Here is a 26,735-nt window from a genome sequence, read left to right on the forward strand (position 1 = left end):
TAAGGAGCCCGCGGGCCACAACTAAGGAGCCCACCTACCACAACTAAGACCTGGCACAACCAAAAAAACAAAATTAAAAAAAAAAGGGAGAACCATATATCTGCTGACCACCTTCTCAGACAGAGCCCTAACTGGACAGCCATGGCCCTCTTAGATTGCCAGAAGTTTAGAGGAATCCATCCTACTCCCACAAACAGACCTTAGCTGCCCCTGAGGAAAAGCTGGTCTCTTGCAATAATTATCACTATCATATTTTATGGAATCTAAGATGTTACAAATTCTACACCATCGTTTTATATTCCACCAAGAAAGGAAAACAATGCTGCCAACTCGGCTATGCCATGCCATCAATTTAAAAATGTGCCCTTAGTTTTAAAATATTAAAATACTGAATATTGAATTAGTCAGTTCTAATTTATCAGTTAGAATAGAGGAAACACTTTATTTTTCCTTCAGTTTTCTACCACTTGATTATTAATTTTCCACCAAAACCCAACACAGGGGGTTGGAGACTTGAGGCTGGAGACCTCACTCATTACAGCGGGGTTCATTACAGCCCCTACACCGCTACCCCACCCCCAGGTCTGTGAAATGACATCTCCATCAGTCCCTCCATGACTGAGCCCGGCGGTGGAAGAGACGGAGACTTGAGTGAGTTGCCTAAGGTCAGACTCCAAGCTAATGGCTGAATCAGGGGTTGAATTCAGGAATTCTGACAACAGCCTCACATAACTAATAACCATTATATCATAGCGCCTCTCCACATATTTAGACAGGGCCTCTCAAAAAATTGCTTTTTTGGGGGTGGGATGAGGTAGGTAGGGATTGTGATTTTATATTACACAGTCTACATTGCAGGACATTATAAGAGATAGCTGTGTCAAACTCAAGACTCTTCAAGGCCTGTAAGGTATGGAGAATGTGGTCCACATGTTCAGACAGCACCCACTTTGGGAAAACTAGGAAAGAAATGTCCCCCAAGTCTCATTACCAAGAAAGGCTGTGCTGCTTCTGGGCAACTACTTGTCTTTATCTTAAGGTCACCATGAATCTTGAACCTGTGGAACTGCTCATGCTTCCTTCTTTACTGTGACTACTAGGAAGCTTAATTTTGTGACCCTCCTCCAACAATTAGGGCTTGCACTTGACATATCAAAGCATCATCTTTTTTCTGTTTGCCTCAATATCCTTACTTTTTCATGTGTTATCTGATTGAATTGAATGCACCACTGTACACGTCCTCAAACCTTTTTGGAATGCAGTGGTAGACCATATATACGTACATACATACCTATGTTCATCTTTATGAACTTTTGAAAATTTTGTGCTTCCTGGAAATTGAAACGTACATGTCCAGGTTAATATGGCAACATATAACCAGCTACCTATCCTAACTTCCCATTCAATAAAAAATGAAACACACTGCCTTTATAAAATCCAAACAAAATAACAGTAACAAAAGTAACTGGTACTAGGAATGAAATCTAAAGTTAAGTTCATATAGAAAGTCTTGGAATATTTATTGAGTGCAGGATCCTGGGAGAGTAGAAAGAAAATATATCCTGGGAAAAGCAGAATAAATATTTTAAAAATGTAAAAAGAGTTCCGTCAGCTCTCACCTCTTATTTTTCCTACTAGAATACAGAAATAAGATTACTCCATTACTGTAGAACTATTTTCTGAAATGCTTCCCTTCCCTCACTCTCCCTTCAGGCTTTTAGATTAAGAATTTGACAATAAGAAAGTAATCATATAAAAGAATTGGTAGTAAATACTGACATTACTGAAAAGTCCAGAGAGAAATAAAAGAACATTAAGTATTGAGTATAAAGCCGAAATATCTCTTAAAGATTTATTTGGGGAAAATAGAAAGAGGGGTGAGGGTCTATAAACTGAGTCTACAATTCCTAATTAAATTTATAACTGTGGGAATGGAAAAGGCAGGGAGAACTACAAACATTTTAAATTCCAAGATATACATCAGGGTAGGGAAAATATACCTTCCAAATTACTATAAAATGAAAAGAACAAAAAAATATATAGCAAAAGACATAAACCAATAAGTGAAATGGTCAAAAAAGAGTCTCAAACTGTCAAAATTTAAGATGAAACGATAGAAAAAGGACTGAGCTCATCAGTATTAAAAAGAAATAAAAATAGTTTTGCTCCACAACTGAAGTAAAAGGCAGAAACCCAGACTGAGTTAAAAAAGAACATCCAACTGCATGTTTCTGACAACAGTGAGACCAAAATCAAATCACATGGAAAGAATAAGAGTAAGAGGATAGCACAAAATGTGTCAGGCAAATAGAAATAAGCAGAGGTGACACTGATCTTACCAAAGGAAAGTTCAAAGCAAAAAGGATTCGATGAAACAAAAAGGACTCTTTTAGGACCCTTTTATATTGAAACAAGGTGAAATCCATAATTATGAAATAATAGTCCTGAGCATTTATGAGCTGGTTAACATAACATCAAAATCTAAATAGCAAGAAAACTAAAAAACTATAAAAAAGCAAACAAAATAAAGGAAAAACATTTTTATAGCGAAAAACTATTTGATATGTAAGAAGAGACAGAAAACATAAATACAGTGAGATACTATAACACCAAGATCGTTTATGACAGAGCAAATTGATAAAAATAAGAGGATATATTTACTCAGCCATAAAAAGGGACGAAATTGTGCCATTTGCAGAGATGTGGAGAGACCTAGAGACTGTCATACAGAGTGAAGTAAGTCAGAAAGAGAAAAACAAATGTTGTATAATATCGCTTATATGTGGAATCTAGAAAAATGGTACAGATGAACTTATTTGCAAAGCAGAAATACAGACACAGATGTAGAGGACAAACGAATGGATACCAAGGAGGGAAGGAAGGAGTGGGGTGTATTGGGAGACTGGGATTGACACTACTATGTATAAAATAGATAACTAATGAGAACCTACTGTATAGCACAGGAAACTCTACTCAGTGCTCTGTGGTGACCTAAATGGGAAAGAAATCCAAAAAAGAGGGTATATATGTATACATATAGCTGATTCACTGTGCTGTACAGCAGAAACGAACACAACATTGTAAAGCAACTATACTCCAATAAAAATTACTTTAAAAAAAAGATGAGTAGAAGTCCAAACTTGAAAAAAAAGAGGATATATGTAGATAGTTTTAATAATGTAATTAGAAAAATTGAATTAGTAGATGTAGCAAAATTTTATACCATAGACTTTCTTTTCAATCCCATTGATGATTTTTTAAAATTCAGCACATGCCAAGGCATAAGTTTAAAAAATATAAATTACAAAAGCCATATTTTCATTTCTTCATTATAATCCACCAAAACTAGAACTTATAAAAGAACTCTCAAAATAACTGTCAGCCAAAAAAAAAAAAAAAATCCCAAGACTATGAAGATAAACCCTTTAGAATTGTACTGTTCAATGTAGTAGCCACTAGTAACATGTAGTTATTCACATCTAAATTAATTAAAAGTATGTAAAATTAAAAATTCAGCTCCTCAGTCATACTGGACAATGTAGATATTTTTACATATTTCCATCATCACCGAAAGCTCTATTGGACAAGCACTGCTTTTAGAGAATAGATTTCATGATCATACATAAGCAAACGCTTTATAAGAAAACACAGAGTTAAAATCTTCTCTATTTAAAATAAATCTTCTCTATTTAAAATAAATACAGACCAATGACAAATTGGGATGGATATTTAAAACAAATGGGGACCCCATACTTAATATTTAATAGACAAAGCTCTCACAAAAATATAAAACACTGACATCCCAGGATAAAAATGTAATAAAGATATGAACCAACAGTTCACTAAGATGGAAATACTAATAAAAAATAAGCATATGAGAAACATTAAACCTAATCAATAAAATAGCATTTTTCAACTATCAAATTAGTAATGATAAACAATTATGTGGGAGTGTAAACTGGTGCAGCCTCTATGCAGAACAGTATGGAAGTTTCTTAAAAAACTAAAATAGAGTTACCATGTTATCCAGCAATCCCACTCCTGGGCATATATCCGGAGAAAACTCTAATTCAAAAAGATGCATGTACCCCAATGTTCAAAGCAGCACTGTTTACAATAGCCAAGACATGGAAGCAATCTAAATGTTCATCAACAGATGAATGGATAAAGATGTGGTACGTACATACAATGGAATGCTACTCAGCCATAAAAAAAAGAAAGAATGCCATTTGCAGCAACGTGGATGGACCTATAGAGATTATTGCACTACGTGAAGTAAGTCAAAGACAAATATCATATGATACAATTTATATGTGGAATCTAAAAAAAAATGATACAAATAAACTTATTTACAAAACAGAAATAGACTCAGACATAGAAAACAAATTTATGGTTACCAAAGGGGAAAGTTGGGGGGTGGGATAAATTTGGAATTTGGGATTAACAGATACATACTACTATATATAAAAGAAATGATGAGGACTTACTGTATAGCACAGGGAACTATATTCAATATCTTGTAATGACCTATAATAGAAAAGAATCTGAAAAAGAATACATATATTTTTATACATATGTACAACTGAATCACTTTGCTGCACACCTAAAACATTGTAAGTCAACTATACTTCAATAAAATAAAAATTAAAAAATATAAACATTAAAAAATTATAATATAGTTTATGCTAATAAGGGTGTGGTGAGATGGTCAGTCATCTGCTGAAGACAACAACAACAAAAAAATCGATAAAATCATTCTAGAAAAGCCCCCACTCTATCTTCCAGGAGCAGTGGCTCTTGATCCTGGCTATCCAATTGAATCACTCTGGGAACTTTAAAAAAATACAATGCCTTAGCCCCCATCCCCACAGATCCTTATTTAATTGGCTTGGGATGGAGCCTGGACACTGGTGTTTTTTAAACTTACGGAAAGAGTGATTTGCCAATCCAGTTGAGAACCATTACTCCACAGATAACTTCAAGGTCTAGGATACAATAGAAATCTTACTTGAATGTGGGACCTGAAGAGCAGGGGTCCACTGTTTGGCTTCCCATACGGAGCTCTACCAGGCAGCCAGCTGACTGAGCTCCCAATATATCCATGTTCTGGGAACTCAGCAAAGAAAGAAGACTGCAAGGGTGTCAAGGCAGAGAGGGACTAAGACAGACCCCTTGACCCAGACTGGCACAGCAGAGCAGTTGGTTTCTTATGTGCTTTCACAAAGAGAATCAAAGTTACATTAAAAACAAAAAGTCAACATACCTGGAGTGGTCAAAATAATAGGGATGTGTCAGCAGCTATAGGCATGGTCCCTGGAGAGTAGGCAAGACCCAAGAATTTCTCATTAGTGCAGGAACCAGATGCCTCCCGCTGATGCCTTAAAACTCCGTAAACCCTTAGAAGTTGGATGAAATCCCAGGTTAAAAGCAAGAGAGAGGCAACAGAATTGATTGAGATTGTCCTGAATTGATAGGGAATAAGATTAAATTTCTTTCACTTTGGATTTGAGCTTAAAATTAAGAGTTTGTGGCCTGAGGTATTTGTACTCACTACATACACACATCATCCAGCTTAATCATCAAAAAAAATCCTAACAGGCAATCCTGTTATAATCCTAGGTTTATGGATGAGAGCACTTTAGATAGAAAGCAATTTACATTTCTAACATTTTTTTGCTTTATATACTTTGATGTTATATGATCCAATTCCTAAGCGTTCATGACTGTTATACCTTTGTAATGGGATGCACCTGTTTTAATGTAAAAGGGTGTTTTATGTATCATTTAATGATTTTCATCTTGACCTCTTATTTTGTCTGATTATAAAATCACTACCCTACTGCTTTTTTTAAAATTTGTGTGATGTTTACTTTTGATGCTTCTGTAAGCATGCTTTTTTTTTTTTTTTTTTTTTTTTGCTGCGTTGGGTCTTCATTGTGGTGCACGGGCTTCTCATTGCGGTGGCTTCTCTTGTTGCAGAGCACGGGCTCTGGGGTGCACAGGCTTCAGCAGCTGTGGTGCATGGTCTCAGTAGTTGTGGCTCGTGGGCTCTAGAGGGCAGGCTCAGTAATTGTGGTGCACGGGCTTAGTTGCTCCGAGGCATGTGGGATCTTCCCAGACCAGGGCTCGAACCCATATCCCCTGCATTGGCAGGTGGATTCTTAACCACTGCACCACCAGGGAAGGCCCGGTAAGCATGTTTTCTATGTACCACTAACTTTTCCACAGTCAGCAGGTAATCTGGGAAGGGAGGAAGGAGAAAGAAGAAAGGAAAGAAGGAAGGAGGAAAGGGAAGGGAAAGGAAGGGAAGGGGAGGGGAGGGGAGGGGAGGGAAGGGGAGGGAAACCCAATCATAGTGAGAGGGTGTTTTTTTTAACATTTCAGTATGAGTAAGTAGAAAAAAAAAAACAAACTAAGAAAATAACAGTTCGGGGACTTCCCTGGTGGCACAATGGTTAAAAATCCACCTGCCAACGCAGGGGACATGGGTTCGAGCCCTGGTCCGGGAAGATCCCACAGGCCGCAGAGAAACTAAGCCCATGTGCCACAACTACTGAGTCTGTGCTCTAGAGCCCGCGCGCCACAACTACTGAGCCTGCGTGCGACAACTACCGAAGCCCCCGCACCTAGAGCCCGTGCTCAGCAACAAGAGAAGCCACCACAATGAGCCTGCAGTCCTCAACGAAGAGTAGCCCCCACTCACCACAACTAAAGAAAGCCCACGTGCAGCAACAAAGACCCAGTGCAGCCAAAAATAAATTAATTTAAAAAAAAAAGAAAATAACAGTTCAAATAATACAATAATATGATTGAATTAATATATACCTCAAATTTTTGTACCCTACAAAGAAAACACCTTCCTTTCAATACTCTTTCATTGTAAAACTCATGGTAAGCCAGGAATTAAATGAAAAATTTTTTCCAAAGATTATCTGCCAAAAATCTACAGCAAATTTCACACTTAACAGTGAAACATTAGAAATATTCTTTTTAAAATCAAAAGTGAGACAAGGATGTCCACTATCATTGTTTCTACTCAACATTGTATTGGAAGTTCTCTCCAGGTAAGTTTTTAAAAGAAAAAATAATGAAATGAAATTTTAAAAACAGAATAATAATAGGAATGTAAAGAAAGGGGGAAAAATTGTCATTTTTTATGATATTTGCATGGAATCCTGAAATAATCTGCAAATATATTGTCAGAATATATAATACACATGATAATTATAGAAATGAATTGCATTCCATACACCAGTCACAGAAAATATAATCTTAAAGAATATTCCACTTAAAATAACCAAAATAAAAGGTACCTAGGAATAAACCTCACTAAAGATACATATATCCTTTATGGAGAAAAGTATACAAATTTATTAAAGGAATTAAAGAAAACGTACAAAAGGGAGCATGTTTAGAGAAGGGGAGATTCAATATCATAAAGAAAACAAGCTTCCTCAAATTTATGAACTAAATGTAATTCTAACTAACTTTAAATAAGGCATTTGCAAGTTTGATAATGTCTAAAATTACTTGGAAAGCAAAATGTGAATAACAGTCATGATAATTTTGAAGAAAACCAAAGGGCATAACTTGTCCTACCAGGTTGTAAGTCTTATTATAAATGTATAGTAAATAAAACAGTAACATAGAGCAGAGAACCCAGAAACAGACCCAAACATTTATAGAAATAATATGAGAGACAAGGTCTTACAGATTAGAGAGAAAAAGAGGTGTAACAACTAGAAAAAAATTAAGTCCTACCTCAGAGCATACACAAAGCTCTATTGCAGGTAGAGTATAGACCTAAATTGGGAAGGCAAAACTTTTTTGTACAAAGCATTTAGAATAATATCTAAGAGACTATAGTTATGACTATGGCATAGGGAAGGAACACATAAGACATAAAAAAGCACAAGCTATCAAGAAAAAGTTTGAAAAATTTGGCCATATTAATAACTTTTACTCATTAAAATATAACATTTTTAAAAGGTGAAAAGACACAGCCTTTGAAAAGATGTGCAATTCATATAACTAAAGAATTAATAACCAGAATATATAAATAAATCCTGCAAATTGGTAAGAAAAAGATAATAACCCAATTTAAAACTAGACAAAACATATAAATAGGCAACTCACAGAAGATGAGCCATAAATGGCCACTAATCTTATAAAAAATGTTCAACTTTCAGGCTTCCCTGGTGGCGCAGTGGTTGAGAGTCCGCCTGCCGATGCAGGGGACATGGGTTCGTGCCCCGGTCTGGGAAGATCCCACATGCCACGGAGCGGCTGGGCCCGTGAGCCATGGCCGCTGAGCCTGCGCGTCCGGAGCCTGTGCTCCACAACGGGAGAGGCCACACAGTGAGAGAGGCCTGCTTACTGCAAGAAAAAAAAAAAAAAAGTTCAACTTTGGAGAAACCCAAAGTACCACAATGAGTTTACATTAACAGCTATTGGATTAGAAATAAAAAGATTGTCAATTCCACTCGTTGCTGAAGATGTAGAAAAATAAAAACTCTTACATATTTGTGAGGGCATAGCAAAGTAACCAATATCTGGTAAAGTTAAAGATTTGTATACCTATAACACAGCAATTCCACTCCTATAGAAGAATTTTTTCAGCTGCACCTTTTATAGTAGAAAAAAAACTGAAAACAAATTTAGCATTCATCAAGAGGAAAGTGGATACATTGTGGTACATTCTTACAGTGGAATAGTACACAGCAGTGAGAAACCTTAAAACTAGACCAACACAATGTTCATGGATTAAACCCATAAACATAAAGTTGAGAAAAAGTTAATTGATGAATATATACAGTATAAAATAAAGTTTAAAGTCATGGTGAACAAAAGTGTATATTGTTTAGAGATAGAGACATGTACCAAAGTCTTTATCAAATAGAAGAAAGTCTCTATTCCTAGATTTTTATCATGAATGGGTGTTAATCTTTGTTAAATAGTTTTTCTGCATTAATTGATCTGATCATGTAAATTTTCTTCTTTGCCTGTTATTATGGTAGATTACATTGGTTGATTTCAATTAGTGAATCAGCATCTCTGGGTTAAACTCTACTTGGTCATGGTGTATAATTCGTTTTATGTAGTGCTGAATTTTATTTGCTGAAATTTTTAAAGGATTTTTTGCATCTATTCATGAGTGATACTGGTTTGCAGTTTTCTTTTTTTGTACCATCTGTCTGACTTTGGTATCAGAGTAATATTTGCCTCAGAAAATAAGTTGGGAACTGTTCCTTCCTTTTTCATTTTCTAAAAGAGATTATGTAGAATTGGTATGAATTCTTTTGTAAACATTTGGTAAAATTCTCCAGTGAAAGCATCTGGGCCTGGAGATTTCTTTTTCATAATTATGAATACTTTAATTCAATTTAATTATTCAATTCCCATAATACATCAATATTTATAGGGTTACTCAAATGATCTATCTCATACTGTGTGAGTTGTGGTAGTTTGTTTTTGAGGAATTGGTCCATTCCATCTAAGTTGTCAAATTTGTGTGTGTAGAATTGTTTGTAGTATTCCCTATTATCCTTTTGATGCCTGCAGAATCTGAAGTTTCATCCCATTTCACTTATAATATTGGTAATTTGTGTCTTCTCTTTTTTCTGTCAGTTTAACCAGAGAGAGGTTGTCAATTTTATTGATCTTTTCTAAGAACTAGCTTTTTGTTTTACTGCTTTTTCTCTATTCCTTTTATGTTTTCATTTTCAATGATTTTTGCTCTGTGTTGTTTCTTTCTGCTTATTTTGGGTTTATTTTTATTTCCCAGGTTCTTGAGGTAGGAGCTTATTGATTTAAGAATCCTCCTCTTCAGTTTCTTTTTTTTTTTTTAACATCTTTATTGGAGTATAATTGCTTTACAATGGTGTGTTAGTTTCTGCCTTATAACAAAGTGAATCAGCTATATGCATACATATATCCCCATATCCCCTCCCTCTTGAGCCTCCCTCCTACCCTCCCTACCCCACCCCTCTAGGTAGTCACAAAGCAACGAGCTGATCTCCCTGTCCTATGCAGCTGCTTCCCACTAGCTAGCTATTTTACATTTGGTAGTGTATATGTCCATGATACTCTCACTTTGTCCCAGCTTACCCTTCCCCCTCCCTGTGTCCTCAAATCCATTTTCTAATAGGTCTGCATCTTTATTCCCATCCTGCCCCTAGGTTCTTAATGACCTTTTTTTTTGTTTTTTAGATTCCATATATATGTGTTAGCATACGGTATTTGTTTTTCTCTTTCTGACTTACTTCACTCTGTATGACAGACTCTAGGTCCATCCACCTCACTACAAATAACTCAATTTTGTTTCTTTTTATAGCTGAGTAATAAATAGAACTACCATATAGTTTCATGTATTTTTAAATTCCCTTGAGACCATAGATCTCTCTTTAATTCTCCTAGGCCCAAAGATTATTTAAGACTGTGTTGTTTCATTTCCAGATGTTTGGAGACTTTTCTATTATCTGTTATTAATTTCTAGTTTGATTCCATTGTGGTCAGAGAACATACTTTGTATGATTTGAATTCTTTTAAATTTGTTAGGTTTCTTTCATGGTCCAGGGTATGGTCTGTCTTGGCTAATGTTCCATGAGAACATTCATGAAACACTCTTGAAAAGAATGTTTATTGGGCTGTCACTGGACTGGAACGTTCTATAAATGTCAATTAAATCCTACTGGTTGATGATGTTGTTGAATTATTATATACTCTCGGAGGTTTTGTCTAATTGTTCTATCAACTGTTGAGAAAGAGATGTTGAAATATACAACTGTTTCTCCTTTCGGTTCTGTCAGTTTTTGCTTCACGTTTTGTAGTTCTGTTCTTTAGCGCATACATAGTTAATCACGTTACGTTTTCTTGGTGGACTGACCCTTTTATCCTTATATAATGTATCTCTATATCTTGTAATTTTTTTTTCTCTGAAGCCTACTTTATCTGATACAAATATTACCACTCTTCCTTTCTTCTGATAATGGTTGCATGATATATGCAAACACTTTTCCATTCTTTTATTTTCAACCTATGTTGTTAAGTTTCAAGTGAATTTCTTGTAGCAATGATATAACTTGGTCATGTTTTTTTAATCCCCTCTGCCAACCTCTGCCTTTTAATTGGTGTATCTAGACCATTTACTCTAATGTAACTGTTGGTATGGTAGAGCTTAAGGCTGCTTTTGGTATTTTGTTTAGTTTTTTGGTTCTCTGTTTTCTATTTCCTGACTTCCTACGTGTCACTTGAACATTTTTAAAATTCCATTTTTATTTATCTATAGTGCTCTTGAGTGTATCTCACAAAGTAGCTTTTTTAGTGGTATCCTAGGTATTATATTATTCATATATGACTTATCACTGTCTCCCGGTGTTGACATTTTAACCGTTTGAGTGAAATGTAGAAAGCTTACCTCCTTTTAAGTCCCTTTACTCCTGTTTATAATTGCCTTAAATTATATATACCTTTTACATATATCAAGAACCACATCAGACAACGTTATAATTTTTGCTCAACCATCAAACATAATTTAGAGAACTCAAGATGAGGAGGAACTTCTATTGTATTTATCCATATTTTCACTATTTCCACTGTTCTTTTTTCTTTATGTTTCAAATTACCTTCTTTTATCATTTTCATTCTGTTTCAAGAATTTTTTTTTTTTTGGGCCATTCTTTTAGGCTAGGTCTGCTGTCAATATATTCTCTTAGTTTTCCTTCACCTGAGAATGTCTTGATTTCCTCCTTCATTCCTGAAGGACATTTTTACTGAATAGAGAATTCCAGATTGACAGGTTTTTTTCTCTTAGGACTAGAAAATGTTGTTCCATTTCTGTGGTTTCTGGCAGTATTATAGTTTCTGATGAGAAATATGCTATCACTTGATTTGTTTTTTCCTTATAATTAAGATATTGTTTCTCTCTTGCTGCTTTGAGATATTTTTCTTTGTCTTTTTGACAAAGTTTGATTATGTGTCTTGTTGCAGATTTATTTGGGTTTTTCCTGTCTGGGATTCATCATCTTCTTGAATTTGTAGGGTTTTGGCTTTTGCAAAATTGGGGCAATTTTCAGTAATAATTTTTTAGCCCCATACTCTTTTTTGTTCTTCTGGATCTCTGATGACATAAGCATTAGATCTTTTCATATAGTCCTACATGTCCTTGGAGCTCATTTTATTTTTCAGTCTATTGTCTCTCTGTTGTTCAGATTAGGTAACTAAAATTGCTCTGTCTTCGAGTTCACTGATTTTTGTCTTCTGACCTCTCCATTTTACTGTTGAGTCCATCCAGTAAGTTTTAAAATTTCAGTTATTGCAATTTCAGTTCTAAAAGTTCCATTTGTTTCTTCTTTATATCTTCTATTTCTTTTCAAGACTATTTCTTTGCTAAGATTGTGTCTCTTTTTCAGTTGTTTCAGTCATGTGCATAATTGCTTGTTGAAACATCTTCATCACAGCTGCTTTAAAATCCTTGTCAGATAATTCCAAGATCTGTTTCACCTCTGTGTTGGCATATGTTGATTGACTTTTCTCATTTAAGTTAAGGTTTTCCTTACTCTTGTTAAGTATTTTTTTATTATTATATCTTAGACATTTTGGATAGTATGAGACTCTGGATCTTATTTAAACCTTCTGTTTAGTTGACCTTCTCTGACACCATGCCAGTTGGGGAGAGAGCACTGAGTCATTACTGCCAGGTGGAGGTAGAAGTCTAAGTTCTCCACTTGGCCTCTCTTGACACTTAGGATGGGAAAAGTGGGAATGATGCTGTATTAATGCTGAGTGGGTGTGGAAGTTTAGGTCCTCACATGGCCTCCATTGACACTGCAAGGAGACAGGTCAGTGGTGAAGGTGCTGGACCTCCACAAGACCTCTGACACCACCTGATGGGAAGGGGAAAAGGTGCGTCATTACTACCAGGTGAGGAATGGCAGTCTAGGTCCCTAAGTAGCCTTCAATGATACTCTGAGAGGGGGTTCTTATTAACACTGGGTGGTGGTAAACATCCTGGCTCTCCACAAAAATTTCCCTGATACTATCACATCAGGGAAGAGAAGGGGAACATTGTTATAGCTAGAAAAGTGTGGAAGCCTTTGCTAACAAGGGTGAGAAAAAGGATGGGGCCAGAATTTTATTCACAGTATTTAGCTGGAGTAAAGCAGTCCTTGTCTAAAAGGTTTCTGTGTTGCTAGTCTGCTCCTTTCCTAGTCTTTTAGCTAGAAGGAGCAGGCTCTTTGTTGGAAAATTTGTTGTCTGTATCATTAGTGTTTTGGGGTTTTAGCTTCTCCAGCACCCAGTTTAGGATAACTAAGGCAAAAGGAGACCCAGGGAAATTACCATTATGTCATTACTCAGGTCCCAGGGTCCTCAGGTGGTCTGCCTTCTTCCTTCTAACTCTCAATCTTACCTTTGTTTTATATATAATTTCTATGCTTTTAGCTGTGCTTAGTAGGAGAAATTGTTTTTTAAAAGCATCTCTTCCATATTGTTTGAAATTGAAACTATTATTTTTATATCTTCCCTTGTGTCTAAAATATTTTATAATAACTTTTAAAAAGATGAGATGATGCTGGTGAATCCTTGGGGCACAGCAACCCACTCTCTGCACCCCTACTTTTCCAGAGAGCATTGCCTCCCTTCTCCGGCTCAGCCTTGTACTCTCCTCCACATTCCCCCTCCCAGCCTCTCCTACCCACCCCAAGAAAAGAACTTTAACCAGCTCCTGCTGAGAACAGGGCTAGGTGGAAGATAGGAGCCAACAGCAAATCGTGTTACATCCAAATATGAGTTACGGGAAAGGGGATTATCAAAGGAAGTTTTGATATTTTTTAAAAAGGAAAGCATTAGAGTATTTTGATATTTAAAATATTTAACAATTAGTGCCGTACTATGGGAAGGCTCTTGTTCCCATGAATCACCATGCACAGAGGATTCAGAGGAAAGACCATTTACCCATCCAAACGGGTACATTTCAGTGTTTTAACAACCAGCATAGTCTCGTTCACACAAATCAGCCGAACACCAGCCTCGCCTATAACTGCTCAATTTTTCTTCTGCAGATGGCAGGAAGTGAAACCACAAAGACAATGAAAATTGCTTATAAACCTTTCATAATCAGAGTCAAAAAAGGGTGAACTAAAAGAAATACCTGATTTATTTCTTCATATTGCTAAAGGAATTTGAGGTATCATGTTGGTCAGAAGTTAAATGGAACTCCATAATTTTTTCATAATGAGAAGAACAAAATATTTCAATCCTGTAAAGTATACACTAATGCTATAAATGGACGCATTGAAATTTTAAGAGCACAATCTTCATTGTCTTTATCCCACAATCACTATGCATGTAGCAAGGCAGAGATCTTGGGAGATTTTGCCATCTGATATTTCAGAGCAGGAAACAGCTAGAAAATTCATTCATAGCTGTGGGAAAAACTGAAATTCCATTTATAAAAGCTAAGAATAACTTACATTTTAAAAAGATAGACACTATTCAGAGAATCACAAAAGAAACTGAGAGAATTAAGGCATATAGAACATTCTTTTGTAGGTAGTTGGTTGAGTGAGGAATAGCCAGGATCCATGGCCAGGGGAGACAAAGGGACTGGACATGATCAGAGCAAGTTTTCCATGTTAAGATCAAATGTCAGGTACGGGTCTACTTGCGGCCCTGAGGGATCGGAGGGAGGGTGGGTTTGGTGTTGGAACCTGGGCGACTGATGCTTGAGATCATGTGTCTTCTGTGTTGGAGAGACCCTTTTCCACATGGAAATACCTGTTTATGTAGTGCTGTAAAACATTAAGAAAAAAAGATACGGTATGTATAGTTAACCCCTTGGTACACTAAACAAAGAAAATAAACATTGCATGATGTAAGAACCAGAATAACTTTCAGAATTCATTCATAACAAACTATAAGAAATAAATGACACCCAAATAAGAAAAATAAGGGATGAGGTTGAGAATATATCATGTGCGTGGTTGGACAAACCTTGGGCTGGGTAGACTTGCCCAATGACCAGAAGGTTGCTACAGCAAGCAATTCCTATGCTACTCTTCTACCCTGCTCATTCATACCCTCTGTAATAATGCCCTGCACAATATTCCTTTTCAATCATATGTGAGTAGACTTAGCACAGACACAAACACACACTCTGAAGTCCTTCCTAGAGAAAACTCATCTAGTGCCCTTTAAGACTGGCTTGTTAACCAAGGAGGAAGACACCAAGGATGAACCACAGAGCTAGGTTCCTCTGGGGACTATGGAAGCAAGAGGAGTTTGGAAGATGAGACTGAAGGTGGAAGCATAGTGTCCACAGAGGAAGCCGAATTCTCAGTGGGGAGAAATCAGTGTAGGAGGGATTGAGAGAGTGAGGCAGAGGATTCTACAGGAAGTGAGCAAAATGGAGTGACCTATAAGATCGGGAAGACGCAGCTTATTAAACAAACCAATGCAATCCAAAATGTTAAAGGCAAAATGGACCTTTTTAAGGTATATTTAGAGCAAGAATGGCATACTCCTTGAGAAGATGAGATCCTGTTAACAGAGGACAAAAAAAGATAAAAGGGACTTCCCTGGTGGTCCAGTGGTTACGACTCCACGCTTCCAACTGCAGGGGGCGTGGGTTCGAACCCTGGTTGGGGAACTAAGATCCCCACATGCGGTGCAGCCAAAAAAAAGAAAAAAGAAAAGGTTCCTCCTTATTTTCTACTTTTTTTTCATCATGGAGATATTTTTTTAAGCTGGAAAGGGTAACAAAAATATCTTAAGCAAATAAAGGCCCCGAAGAAGAAAGAAGACAACAGAAGAACAGGGCTCCCTTCTACATCAGTTCCCTTGTCCACACCCAGGTAAGCTACCTCCCAGGGTGCTGAAATAACTGACAGAAGTAATTTTAGAGTGTCTGGTCTTTGAGAATTCATTGCAATGAGAAAAGTACTGGAGGCAAATAATATTGCCATTTAAAAAAATGGAAATAAAGATCTACAAACCGGCACACCTGACTTTAAACCTCAGCAAATTCCAGTTTATTAAAGAAATGGTTTGTGCATTCAGAAAGAACTGTAGTGAGTGATAAGTGTTGGAAGGGATTTGCAAAGAAAAATTATTTCAAATTAACTTAATTTCCCTATTACTTATGCAGGGGTCAACAACCTATAGCACATAGGACAAATCTGGTCTGCAGCCCATTTTAGTAAATAAAGTTGAATGGAAACCAGCCCATGCCCATTCATTTACATATTGCCTATGGCTGTTCTCACACTGCAATGGTAGGGTTGAGTGGTTGCAAAAAAGTCTATGTTGTCCACAAAGCCAAAAGCATTTACTGTCTGGTTCTTTACAGAAAGCTTGCTGACCTCTGAGTTAGAAAATACGACTGATATAATGCAAGGCACGCATCGCAGTTTCTTGTGTGAATGCACTAGAGAGATGTGAGTAAGCGTCACAAAGCAGGTAGACTCTCCCTGGAAGTCAGTGTCCAAAGACTTGTCACAGGATGTTTCTCTTAGCCAAGTCCTGGGTCCCAATGTTGACAGCAACAATGACAAAGGCATAGGTGGCATGTTTGCTGGCTGAATAGAAATTTATAAAGTAGTAAATATGGAAGATGAATCAAGACCCCAAATGATCTAATCAAGTTGGAATGTGGGGCTGAAACCAAAAGGATAAAAAGCTGAAGATGAAAGTTGCATTTATGTAAAAAAAAAAATCAACAGCACATATACTGGATGATATAAACTTGGTTTGGCAGTTCGTATGAAAAAAAAAAATGTGGGTTTAACTGACCGAGAGCTAGTAGTATGATGTGATTTCTGAGAAAATCACCACAGAAAGATGTTGGCAAGATGGCAGGTTAGGAAGCTCCAGGCCCCTGTTCTCCCAGGGAAACATTAAAAGAAAAACTAGAGGGCATCCCTGGTGGTGCAGTGGTTGAGAGTCCGCCTGCCGATGCTGGGGACACGGGTTCGTACCCCGGTCTGGGAAGATCCCACATGCCGCAGAGCGGCTGGGCCCGTGAGTCATGGCCGCTGAGCCTGCGCGTCCGGAGCCTGTGCTCCGCAACGGGAGAGGCCACAACAGTGCGAGGCCCACGTACTGCAAAAAAACCCAAAAAACAAAAAACTAGAGACTAGCTAAAGTAACTTAATAGGAGCTCTGGAAATCAGTCAATGATCTACAGCAACCAAGTGAACGCCCAACCATGAAAAAACCACATTAGCAAGGGTAAGAAATCTCATGTTTTTACTCACCTTTGCCCCTCCCCCTCCCAAGGGGCTGAAGTACAGTTTGGGGGAAGAGGGGCCTGGCTCCCAGTTCCCTCCTGAGAGCCCATCTAGCAGCAGCCTGATTGGCCTCTGTGTCACCTAACTCATAGCCCAGATGGCTAGAAGTGGCACAGCTGGGATCTCAGGCTAGAGGAAGCTATAGGAAGCAGCGGGCCGGGCTCCTGAAAAACCCTGAGGAGGCACAGACCTAAAGACGCCTGGGACAAGAGATTCTTACTTGAGGAACACCACAGAACAGCAAAGGCTCCAAGAAAAAGCAGGAGAAAGATGCTTAGGGCAATTAATACATTCATTTAAAAGCATCTGTGTATACTGGGGAACTGGGGAAAAGCACACACAGAGGTTAGGGAAAGGGCACGCCCAGAAAGGGACTGAAAAGACCCTGAGCCTTCACACTGGACTGACCCTGGGCTCAGAACATGCCCCACCAGTCAGCGAAGGGCGTCTCCCGCACGGAGCCAGTCCACGTCCTGGGAGAGGTAGCTGCTTTTTCAAATGCCCAATTTTCAACACGGGATCACAATGCACATAAAGAAACAGGAAAACCTGGCCCATTCACATGAAATAAATCTCCAGAAACCATCCCAGCAGAAAACAACCACAATCTTTTATGTGTATAAAAATTTACAATCGTAATACCTAGCAGATATCCAGCACTTTACTTCTTACTTACACCATACCCCACCTTGCTGGTCCTGTATTATTATATTATGTATTACATTATAATATATATATATTACAGTAATATAGGATATTACTATATTATTGTGGGATGGATATTATTATTCCTAAGGCTCAGACATTAATTGATTTGCCCAACACTGTACAGCCAGACAATAGTAGAAATGGAACCAAAACCCAGGTCTTCTGATTCCTAATGCAATGTTCTTTCCACAGCCCTGCCCCACGGGTAACAGCCCCCCTTTGCTCTGGCCAGACTATGTTTGGAATGTAGTTTTCAACTCTTAAGTATCCCATTTATAAGGAAGGATACAGGAAGAGGAGAGAAAATGAGATGGGAAAGGTCTGGGAACACGACCTGTGGGAAGCCAGAACCATGATGAGCTTTAAGGACATGTCTGTCCCAGGGCTCCTGGGTTCCCTCAGGCTCTGAAGTGGCAGCTCACAGCCTTTAAAAGAGTGCCCAGAACACTTCACACATCCTGTGAGATGACATAGTATGTCTACTTGAGAATTTGGGATTATATCCTGGAACTTGAGTCTTGGGACTTGTAAAAAATTAATAACAGAAACCTCCATGAAGTGGAGCTGGGAGACCAGAAGGGGGAGCCTCTCACGCCCTGCGACCATAGCAGAGCCCCAAAGGAAGACGTCTCCTCTTCTTTCCTGGCAAGGACTCAGTCAATGAAAAGCCATAGACTCTTGGTTTACTAAAGCTCTCCAATTCCCTTTCCCTCTATAAGAAGCCTTCTCCTTCCTTTGCCCTGTGCGGCCTTGCATGTGGCTCACTGTGGTTGTAGACCCCGAAGTGATCACTAATAAACCCATCTTGGCTGGAGAAATACCTGGCAGTCTGTTTATTTCAGGCCAACAGATTCTAATTTATTGCTTCTGTCCTCCCTTATGAGTAAAATGCTGGAAAATACCCTATCTCGGTCAGCTGTCCTGAATACAGCTACACCTGAACAGGGCGTCCACCTCTGAAAAGGTCAGAAGGTGCCTGATTCGGGACCTTCCTTCTGGAGATGCCACCTACTGTGTCCTATTGTCCCTGGTGACCTAACACGTCTGTACTCTTTCTGGCTCCCATGGTCACCTGAGGAAGCAGGGGATTCTCAAGTCTTCTTCTGGTCTCAGGCAGACCACCCCACCCCCCGCAGGCTACTAATATTGGCTTCTCTTAGCCTCCAGGTCCTAGAGAATTCCGCCCAATTTATTCATTCCTCTATCAGTTGCTCACAGAGCCCCATAATGGGTTACTCTCTCCCTTTTCCATTTTCACCTCTAGCCCTTCAGCCTCCCCACACTGTTTAAGGTCTTTACTCAATGTTCTTTATGAACATTGCCAGAGACAAAAATGCGATGGCCATGCTGTCTGTGCCAGGAGACATGCATTCGCAAGTCTGTTGGGGAGCAAGGTGTAAAAAGGAGGTGAAGAGGAGGGGCTGGCCTGATCCTTCAAACCCCAAACCGCCAGGATTCTGCCAGACCCCCAGGGCAGGAGACTGGTCAGTGATATGAAAACTTCCCTGCGTTTCTTCACCTTCACTGAATGTAGCCCAAGTTGCTAAAACCTCCTTTCGAGAGCACGTGCCCCTCATCCCAGAACACCCCTGCAGGCCGTGTGGCCAGATGGGCAGAGCAGCAGTCCACTCTAAGTAGCTAAGCAACCCTGGGCACATTTCTGATCTTTTTTAACTTTGTTTCTCATCTATTACAATGGGGGATAAATAACCCAGCCTGCCTCAAAGGAGAGATTCTCAACTTTAAACACACATTTAATTTTAAAAAATCAGAAACAGAAAGACAGTGGGAAATAGATATAATTATAATATTAATATTTATATGAGAACAATATGTAAATGACTCATACCTTTTAGGGCCTGATCCTCAATATCACCTATTGTTGATTCTGGGTGTGAATAAATTCTGTCTTCCGGAGGCCGAAAAGGCAAGTCTTTTGACCATGGACAAGATTCAAATAATGCAGAGTATTTCATGGAATCACTGGAATCCATGCCACTGAAAAATGAAAAATGAATATATCTTTGAGATGAAATACCATTAATGGCCATATGATCATTGGGTTATCTTTGTCAAATCACTCAGTAGTTTGCAAACATATCTCTGTTGAGCTAAAGTTTTCAATGATACATAGGTACCAAGACCTATTAGCAGCTGATATGTTAAGTACTGTATATATTAGCATAGACTTCTCATCCATTATACAAAACATCACTGAATATCTTCTAAGAGCAAGGCATCCTGAGAGGTGCTGGCGTCTATAAAACAAGATGGGTCAGGCATGGATCCTAATTCCTAGGACTTCAGAATCAAGTGCAATTTATATAGGGCAGTCCTTGGACAGAGAAAAATGAAAGCGTGTTAGGGGGCCTGATCTGGACCACACATTGGGCATACCTAAGGCTAGTTTTTTGTCCCCCTTTTTAGGACAAGGTTGGGGTGTGACCTGGGTGCCTGAAGTCTCTGTGTCTGGGCCAGTGGGCTTCCTACCAGTTGGCTGCTCTCCTTTGGGCTCCACCTGCTTCCTGGCTTCCTCTGGGGGAAGCAACTCCACTGCGGCAGAGCTCATCCTGCAGAGCGAGCACTGTGAACAGCTGAGCATGGTTCATGGCAAGATTAAACATTATTTCTTGTATTTATTAATTAGCTTTTGTGAACTATTTACCTCTTTTCTTCATTTCTCTTTTGAGGATCTAAATGTTTTCCATATCAATTTATGTGAATATATATGTTATATATTATATATTGAATTATATATTATAAATTAAATATGTAACATAAAACATATATGAATATTATATTCAATATATTATATATGTTAGATGTTACATATACTATATATCATATATAGTATATTATATGTTATTAATATATATTTTATATAGCTTCCTGTTTTCCTTTTTAATTTGTTTTGGACCTAGAGCAACTTAAAATGTTTATATAATCAAAATATATTCATCTTTTCTTCTGCGATTTTACTCATTTCTTTAAAAACATTTCATTAACACTTTAATCAGCCTACTAAATACATATAGTTAGAATTAAGTCATATAGAAGGGCTTAAAATAGAAAGTAACGGTGACCCCAATTTCATTCTCCTGAGAGCCAACCATTCTTAAATGTTCTTCGATATTCTGACAATAAACATTTTATTTCTAAATGTCACTGATTTTTATTGACTTGCCAGTTTTAAACATATCTTTGATACAGACTTCTGCTATGATCAAAAAGGATTTAGCTAACTTAATAACCTCCCCCCATTTTTCTCCCCACACACAGTTCTATCACTATTTTCAGTTCCTCCATCGGTCAGATCTACATCTTCATGTATCATATTTAACAATCCCCATTTCTTGTTCCATCAACAGCAGATGATATATACTCACTTGCCATCTCCACCTCCTAAACTCTGTCATTGGAAATTTTTACTGTCAAAATTGATTGTATTAAGTTTTTTTTAAAAAAATAATTAATTATTTATTTATTTTTGGCTGTGTTGGGTCTTCGTTTCTGTGCGAGGGCTTTCTCTAGTTGCGGCAAGCGGGGGCCACTCTTCATCGCGGTGCGCGGGCCTTTCACTGTCGCGGCCTCTCTTGTTGCGGAGCACAGGCTCCAGACGCGCAGGATCAGTAGTTGTGGCTCACGGGCCTAGTTGCTCCGCTGCATGTGGGATCTTCCCAGACCAGGGCTCAAACCCATGTCCCCTGCATTGACAGGCAGACTCTCAACCACTGCACCACCAGGGAAGCCCTGTATTAAGTTTTGTATTCATAGTTATGTCTTTTCATAATTTAGCTAAAGGTTGATTTAAAATGTTGAAAATCAATAGATAATTGTTTACTGCAAAGCCTAGTAGGTGGCTATGATTATGCTTTCTTCTCTGTATTTCCAACGTAATGATTCCCACCTCAGCAAAGAAGTACGAGTCTAGGATCAAGTTCAAGTTGACCTCCACTTGTTCACATTCCACATTTAACTTCAGTTCATACACAGCAGTAGCAAAGGCTGATCCAAATTGGGTCTATTCAAGATAAAGCCTGTCATTTAAGTGAGGGTGTCCACATCTTACCAGGATGATGTTATGACTACCAGAGATGTAAAGGGTAGAAGCAAGTCTCAATGAGGTGTTCCCAGGAGCTCTATCACTGGAAACACAGTACAATTAGCTCTCTGGGCCTGTCCTTGACCCAGGATGAAATACAGTGGGTGGTGTAGGCATACTAAGGGGACACGTCCAATGTGTCTGAATGGCAAGCAGAGGCTGCAGCTCTTGGGCGGTAGTTCACGGCTTGAATCCAGAACCAGTGCTCCTGGAAAGCTTTCATATTGCTGAGCATAGACATGGGCTGCTCGCTGGACCTAAGCTTCCTGTCAACTACAGCCAGGGCCAGATGGCATCAACATTCCCAGGCAGGGATACTCCGGGATGGGGCAATCTCCCTGTGCCTAGGGGTTCTGCTCAGAAGTTTTGACTACTGGTTATCAACTAGAGAAGTCTAATGGCTTGCTTGAAGGCGGGGGTACCTCTTACTGGGTTGGACAGAGTTCTTGGGTCTGTCTTCCTGTTACTAGACAACAGCTTTTGGACCCCCTCACAGAATGCTAGCCCCCTTCAGGTAGAACACCCATGCTCCTCGAAGACTTTGTTTCCCAATTTCTTGCTTCCATGTAAGGTAAGTGAGCTTGTCCAAGAAGCGCTTCCTAGAGAAGTATATAAACTGAGACCAGTACTGCCAACATCTGGATTTTCCAGTCACTGAACAACTCTTTCCTCTACCCCTGCAGTGGAAAAGGGCCGTGATTAACCCATGCTTGGGGTCTTCTCTCTAGAAGTATGACCAGACTGAGTCTTTTCCCCCTGAACACAGACGTAGATGCATTTAGGTTTTATGGGTTACATCTTTTATTCCAAACTATAGAAGCATAAAGATGTTCTTCTTTTTTTAGTAAAAAAAACAATAATCCATAGATTTTATGGCCAAATCTCTAAAGTGATATAAATAGAGTATGTTGAAGGGAACTTAGAAAGAAAATGGCACCAAAAATTTCACTGGATTTTTTTCGGTACACGGGCCTCTCACTGTTGTGGCCTCTCCCGCTGCGGAGCACAGGTTCTGGACGCGCAGGCTCAGCGGCCATGGCTCACGGGCCCAGCCGCTCCGCGGCATGTGGGATCTTCCCGGACCGGGGCACGAACCCGCGTTCCCTGCATCGGCAGGCGGACTCTCAACCACTGCGCCACTAAGGAAGCCCTTCACTGGATTTTTAATATATATTTTATTTGCCTGCTAGGGTTGCCGTAACAGAGTACCGAGGATTGAATGGTTGAAAGTCACTGTCTCACAATTCTGGAGTCTAAAAGCCCAAGATCAATGTCAGCAGGGTTGGTTCCTTCTGAGGCTGTGCAGGAGAGTCTGTTCCAGGTCTCTCTACTAGCTTCTCATGTTTTGCTGGCAATCTTTGACCATCCTTGGCTTCTGCATCACCCAAGCTCCCTTGCTCTGTGTGTGTGTGTGTGTGTGTGTGTATGTCCAAATTTCTCCTTTGTATATGGACACCAATTACATTGGATTAAAGGTTCACCCTTCCCAAGTCTGACCTCATCTTAACTAAATGCATCTGTAATGACCCTACTTCCAAATAAGGTCACACACTGAAGTACTGGGATTAGGACTTCAATATGTACATTTGCGGGGAGTTGAATTATGTACACAATTCAACCCAAAACACATATGTTTTGGTCTCTTATTTTTGGAAAAGAATACCTCTTCATTTAAAACACACACCAAAAAAGGGATCACAGAGCAAGTTCTGCCTTTCAAACGATTACTTTTCTTTTGTATCAAAGGAAGTATTAAGAGTAAATGAAAATGCTTTGAAAGTCAGGAGTCAAAAAGTGGCTGGGGAAAAAAAAAAAAAAAAGTGGCTGGGTTGAAAGGCACATGTGTTACCACGAGGAAAGGGTCAGACTTGAGTGAACGTCTGACCCACCCTTTTCACTGTGGGAACAGATGATAAATAAGCCCACTGCAGCCTAGTAGGCATTTTATTTTATTTTTTTAAATTCTGTTATGGACTGAATGTTTGTGTCCCTACCCCACCCTGCCCAAATTTATATATTGGAATCCTAACCCCCAATATGATGGTGTAAGGAGGTGAGACCTTTGAGAGGTAATTAGGTCAGGAGGTGAAGCCATCATGAATGAGATTAGTGCTCTTATAAGAAAAAGCGAAAGACAGCTTGCTTCCTCTCTCTGTTTTCCACCATGTGGGGACACAGCAAGAAGCCAGCCATCTGCAAACCAGGAAGAGGACCCTCGTCAGAACCCGGCCACGCTGGCCCCCGATCTCAGACTTCTCAGCCTCCAGAAGTGTGAGAAAGAACTGTCTGCTGGTTAAGCCACTCAGCCTACAGTAATTTGTTATAACAGCCTAAACTAAGATATTCTTTCTCTCACTGTACTCCTATCAGGCTACCTAACTGTACTAAAAAATCCAGAGTGTGAATAAATCCTCAGAGATCTACAGTTTCAACACTGTCATTGTAATTCGTTAACTAACTATAATCTAGAGTCTCTAGTATCCTGTGAGATGTGCAGACTTGGGTGGCCATTTAGTGGGGCCTGTTGTTTTTCATCATCAAATTTATGAAAGGAAACCCAAAGTATTACAATAATAAAACTCAGAAATAAAGGAAAGCATTACTCCTTTTTTAAATTGACACTCTCATTATGACACATCACCCTCATAAAACATCTCTTTGCTGTGGCAGACTTTTTAAATGACATATTAATATTTTAAAGTTATATTAATACTTCAAATATTATAAAATGCTCATTGTTGAAAATATCGGGAAGAACAAAGAAAATAAAAATTGGCCACAATCCCACCACTAGAAGATAATAACTGATACTATTTTGGTATATATCTTTTTAGTGTTTTTTTTCTATACATACACATGAATATTTTTAAACCTGTATTATGCTGGATATACATGTGCACCTGATATTTAACACACCATTTATATTATAAGCATTGATTTGTATTTAACTCTTTATAATTTATCTAAAATTTGTTTTAACATATAAAGTGATATTAGAAACTTAATTGTATCTTTAGGACCTATTTTTCCCATTTACTGAATATTTCATCAAATTCTCATGGATTTTTAATAATTTTTTTAGGATATAAAAATAAACCATATATATCCTGTACAGACGATTTAGAAGTTACAGGAAAAAAGATAAAGAAGAAAATGAAAATAACTGATAAATCTAGAGGAAGACCCACTGCTAATGTTTTAGTGTGCTTGCTTCCAGTCACTCTTGTCTACTTTGTTGCCATGCATTCAGAGAGACCAAACCCACGGACCCCTTCTAAAGAGTTCTTTACTTGATTCTCTGTCACTGTCCGGCCACAGATGATTGGATAAAGGATGGTTGCTTGACCTAAGGGCAACAAATCTATAGACCAGACTGTTACCTATGAGGGCTCTGGCTAGAGATTCTACTCAAGAGTGGCACCCGTAGTAGATAGTGATTGACTCAACCAGCCAGATCTTTGCTTGGGAAGTGTGGATTCAAGACCTATAGAGACATAGTCAATGGTAGTGGCAGAAACAGCGGAAGTAGAAAAGGAATGTAATAGAATACCCACAAAAGCCAAGCACTAAAATCAGTGGTGAAGGGTCTGATCTGGTCTATAAGGGGTTTAAATATCAAAAAGGGAGTTATTGAAAAGCTATTTGGTAGTTTATAGATTTAACGGAAAACTAGAGAACCCGGTTTTTAAACCTGGCAAGAGCAAAGGTAAGCTAGGTGCCAAGAACACAGCCAAGCTGCAATACAGGAAGAGACTGGTAGACACCATTGCTTGCGCTCCACAATGGATTCCTGATTCTTCCACCACTGGTGACTTGAATGATCTCTAACTGCCCCTGCATCAGTGTGGCACTCCCTCAAGTTTCAAAGTCCCAGAGAGAAGCTTCTTAGGTTCCAGTGAACCTAGGTTATAAGCCTGTGCCCTCCCTAGAGGGCCAAAATCTATTCTATTCAAATTCCATAGTGGGAGTTGGGGCCCTGCTTCCCAGCTTTAGGAATTCCCTGAAGTTTAAGGATGAGTGCCATCATTTGAACTAACCAGCAGAAAATAACTTATTCTATCCAATAAAACTCAACTCACCTCTTTTCAGAAGGTCCAAAGGGAGTTTTAAAGTAACCTCCATAAAGCTCGAAACTTTTCTTTAGTTCTAAAGCTGTAAAACAAGGTAGACTGTCGATGACGGGTGCTGGTACTAGACCCCTGAAATTGGAAATTGAAAAAATCCACAGAATTTTGTAATAATACCAAGCGTACACACATGTAATACCTAAATACTGACCTTTACACGTCCCAAGTAAATGCATACGCCAATAAAACCTATTTGGAATAATGTAATATATACACTCATAAGCATTCACGTCAGAGCTTGCCTTAGACACTGGCATTATTACATTCTAATTTGTAGATTAACCAAATTTGTATTTTTCTGAATATTCCTTATCAATTAAGACATTAATATAGGCAGATTTTCTTCCTACTGATTGGTACATATTCAATTGTAAACGCTCATTCATTTGTTATGTGAAGTCCAGAAATATATCAACTGCTATAAAAACTGAAATAGATATTTTCCAGTTTTGTTTATAATCTAATGTTTTGAAATAATACCAGAAAATATTTATAAAAATTCTAATATTGTAC

General features: G+C 38.5%; 1 protein-coding gene across 7 annotated transcripts in view; it reads right to left on the reverse strand.

Annotated features, from left to right (window-relative positions):
- Positions 1 to 3,142: 3,142 nt before the first annotated feature.
- LRGUK (leucine rich repeats and guanylate kinase domain containing) overlaps positions 3,143 to 26,735 on the reverse strand; it is a 130,082-nt gene continuing 106,489 nt past the window's right edge. For 2 of the 7 annotated variants that reach the window (XM_004272178.3, XM_033432421.2), the window contains exons 18-20: positions 26,175 to 26,294; positions 19,843 to 19,991; positions 4,294 to 14,789 (exon numbers count right to left, since the gene is read on the reverse strand). In XM_004272178.3, coding sequence (XP_004272226.1) covers positions 14,659 to 14,789; positions 19,843 to 19,991; positions 26,175 to 26,294 — 400 coding nt within the window. In that variant the 3' untranslated portion in view covers positions 4,294 to 14,658. Of the gene's footprint in view, positions 14,790 to 19,842; positions 19,992 to 26,174; positions 26,295 to 26,735 lie in introns of those variants that run through there. The other 5 variants (XM_033432422.2, XM_033432424.2, XM_033432423.2 and 2 more) reach the window with 5 other exon arrangements.

Source organism: Orcinus orca, chromosome 9 (assembly GCF_937001465.1).
Source record: "Orcinus orca chromosome 9, mOrcOrc1.1, whole genome shotgun sequence".
Taxonomy (NCBI): domain Eukaryota; kingdom Metazoa; phylum Chordata; class Mammalia; order Artiodactyla; family Delphinidae; genus Orcinus; species Orcinus orca.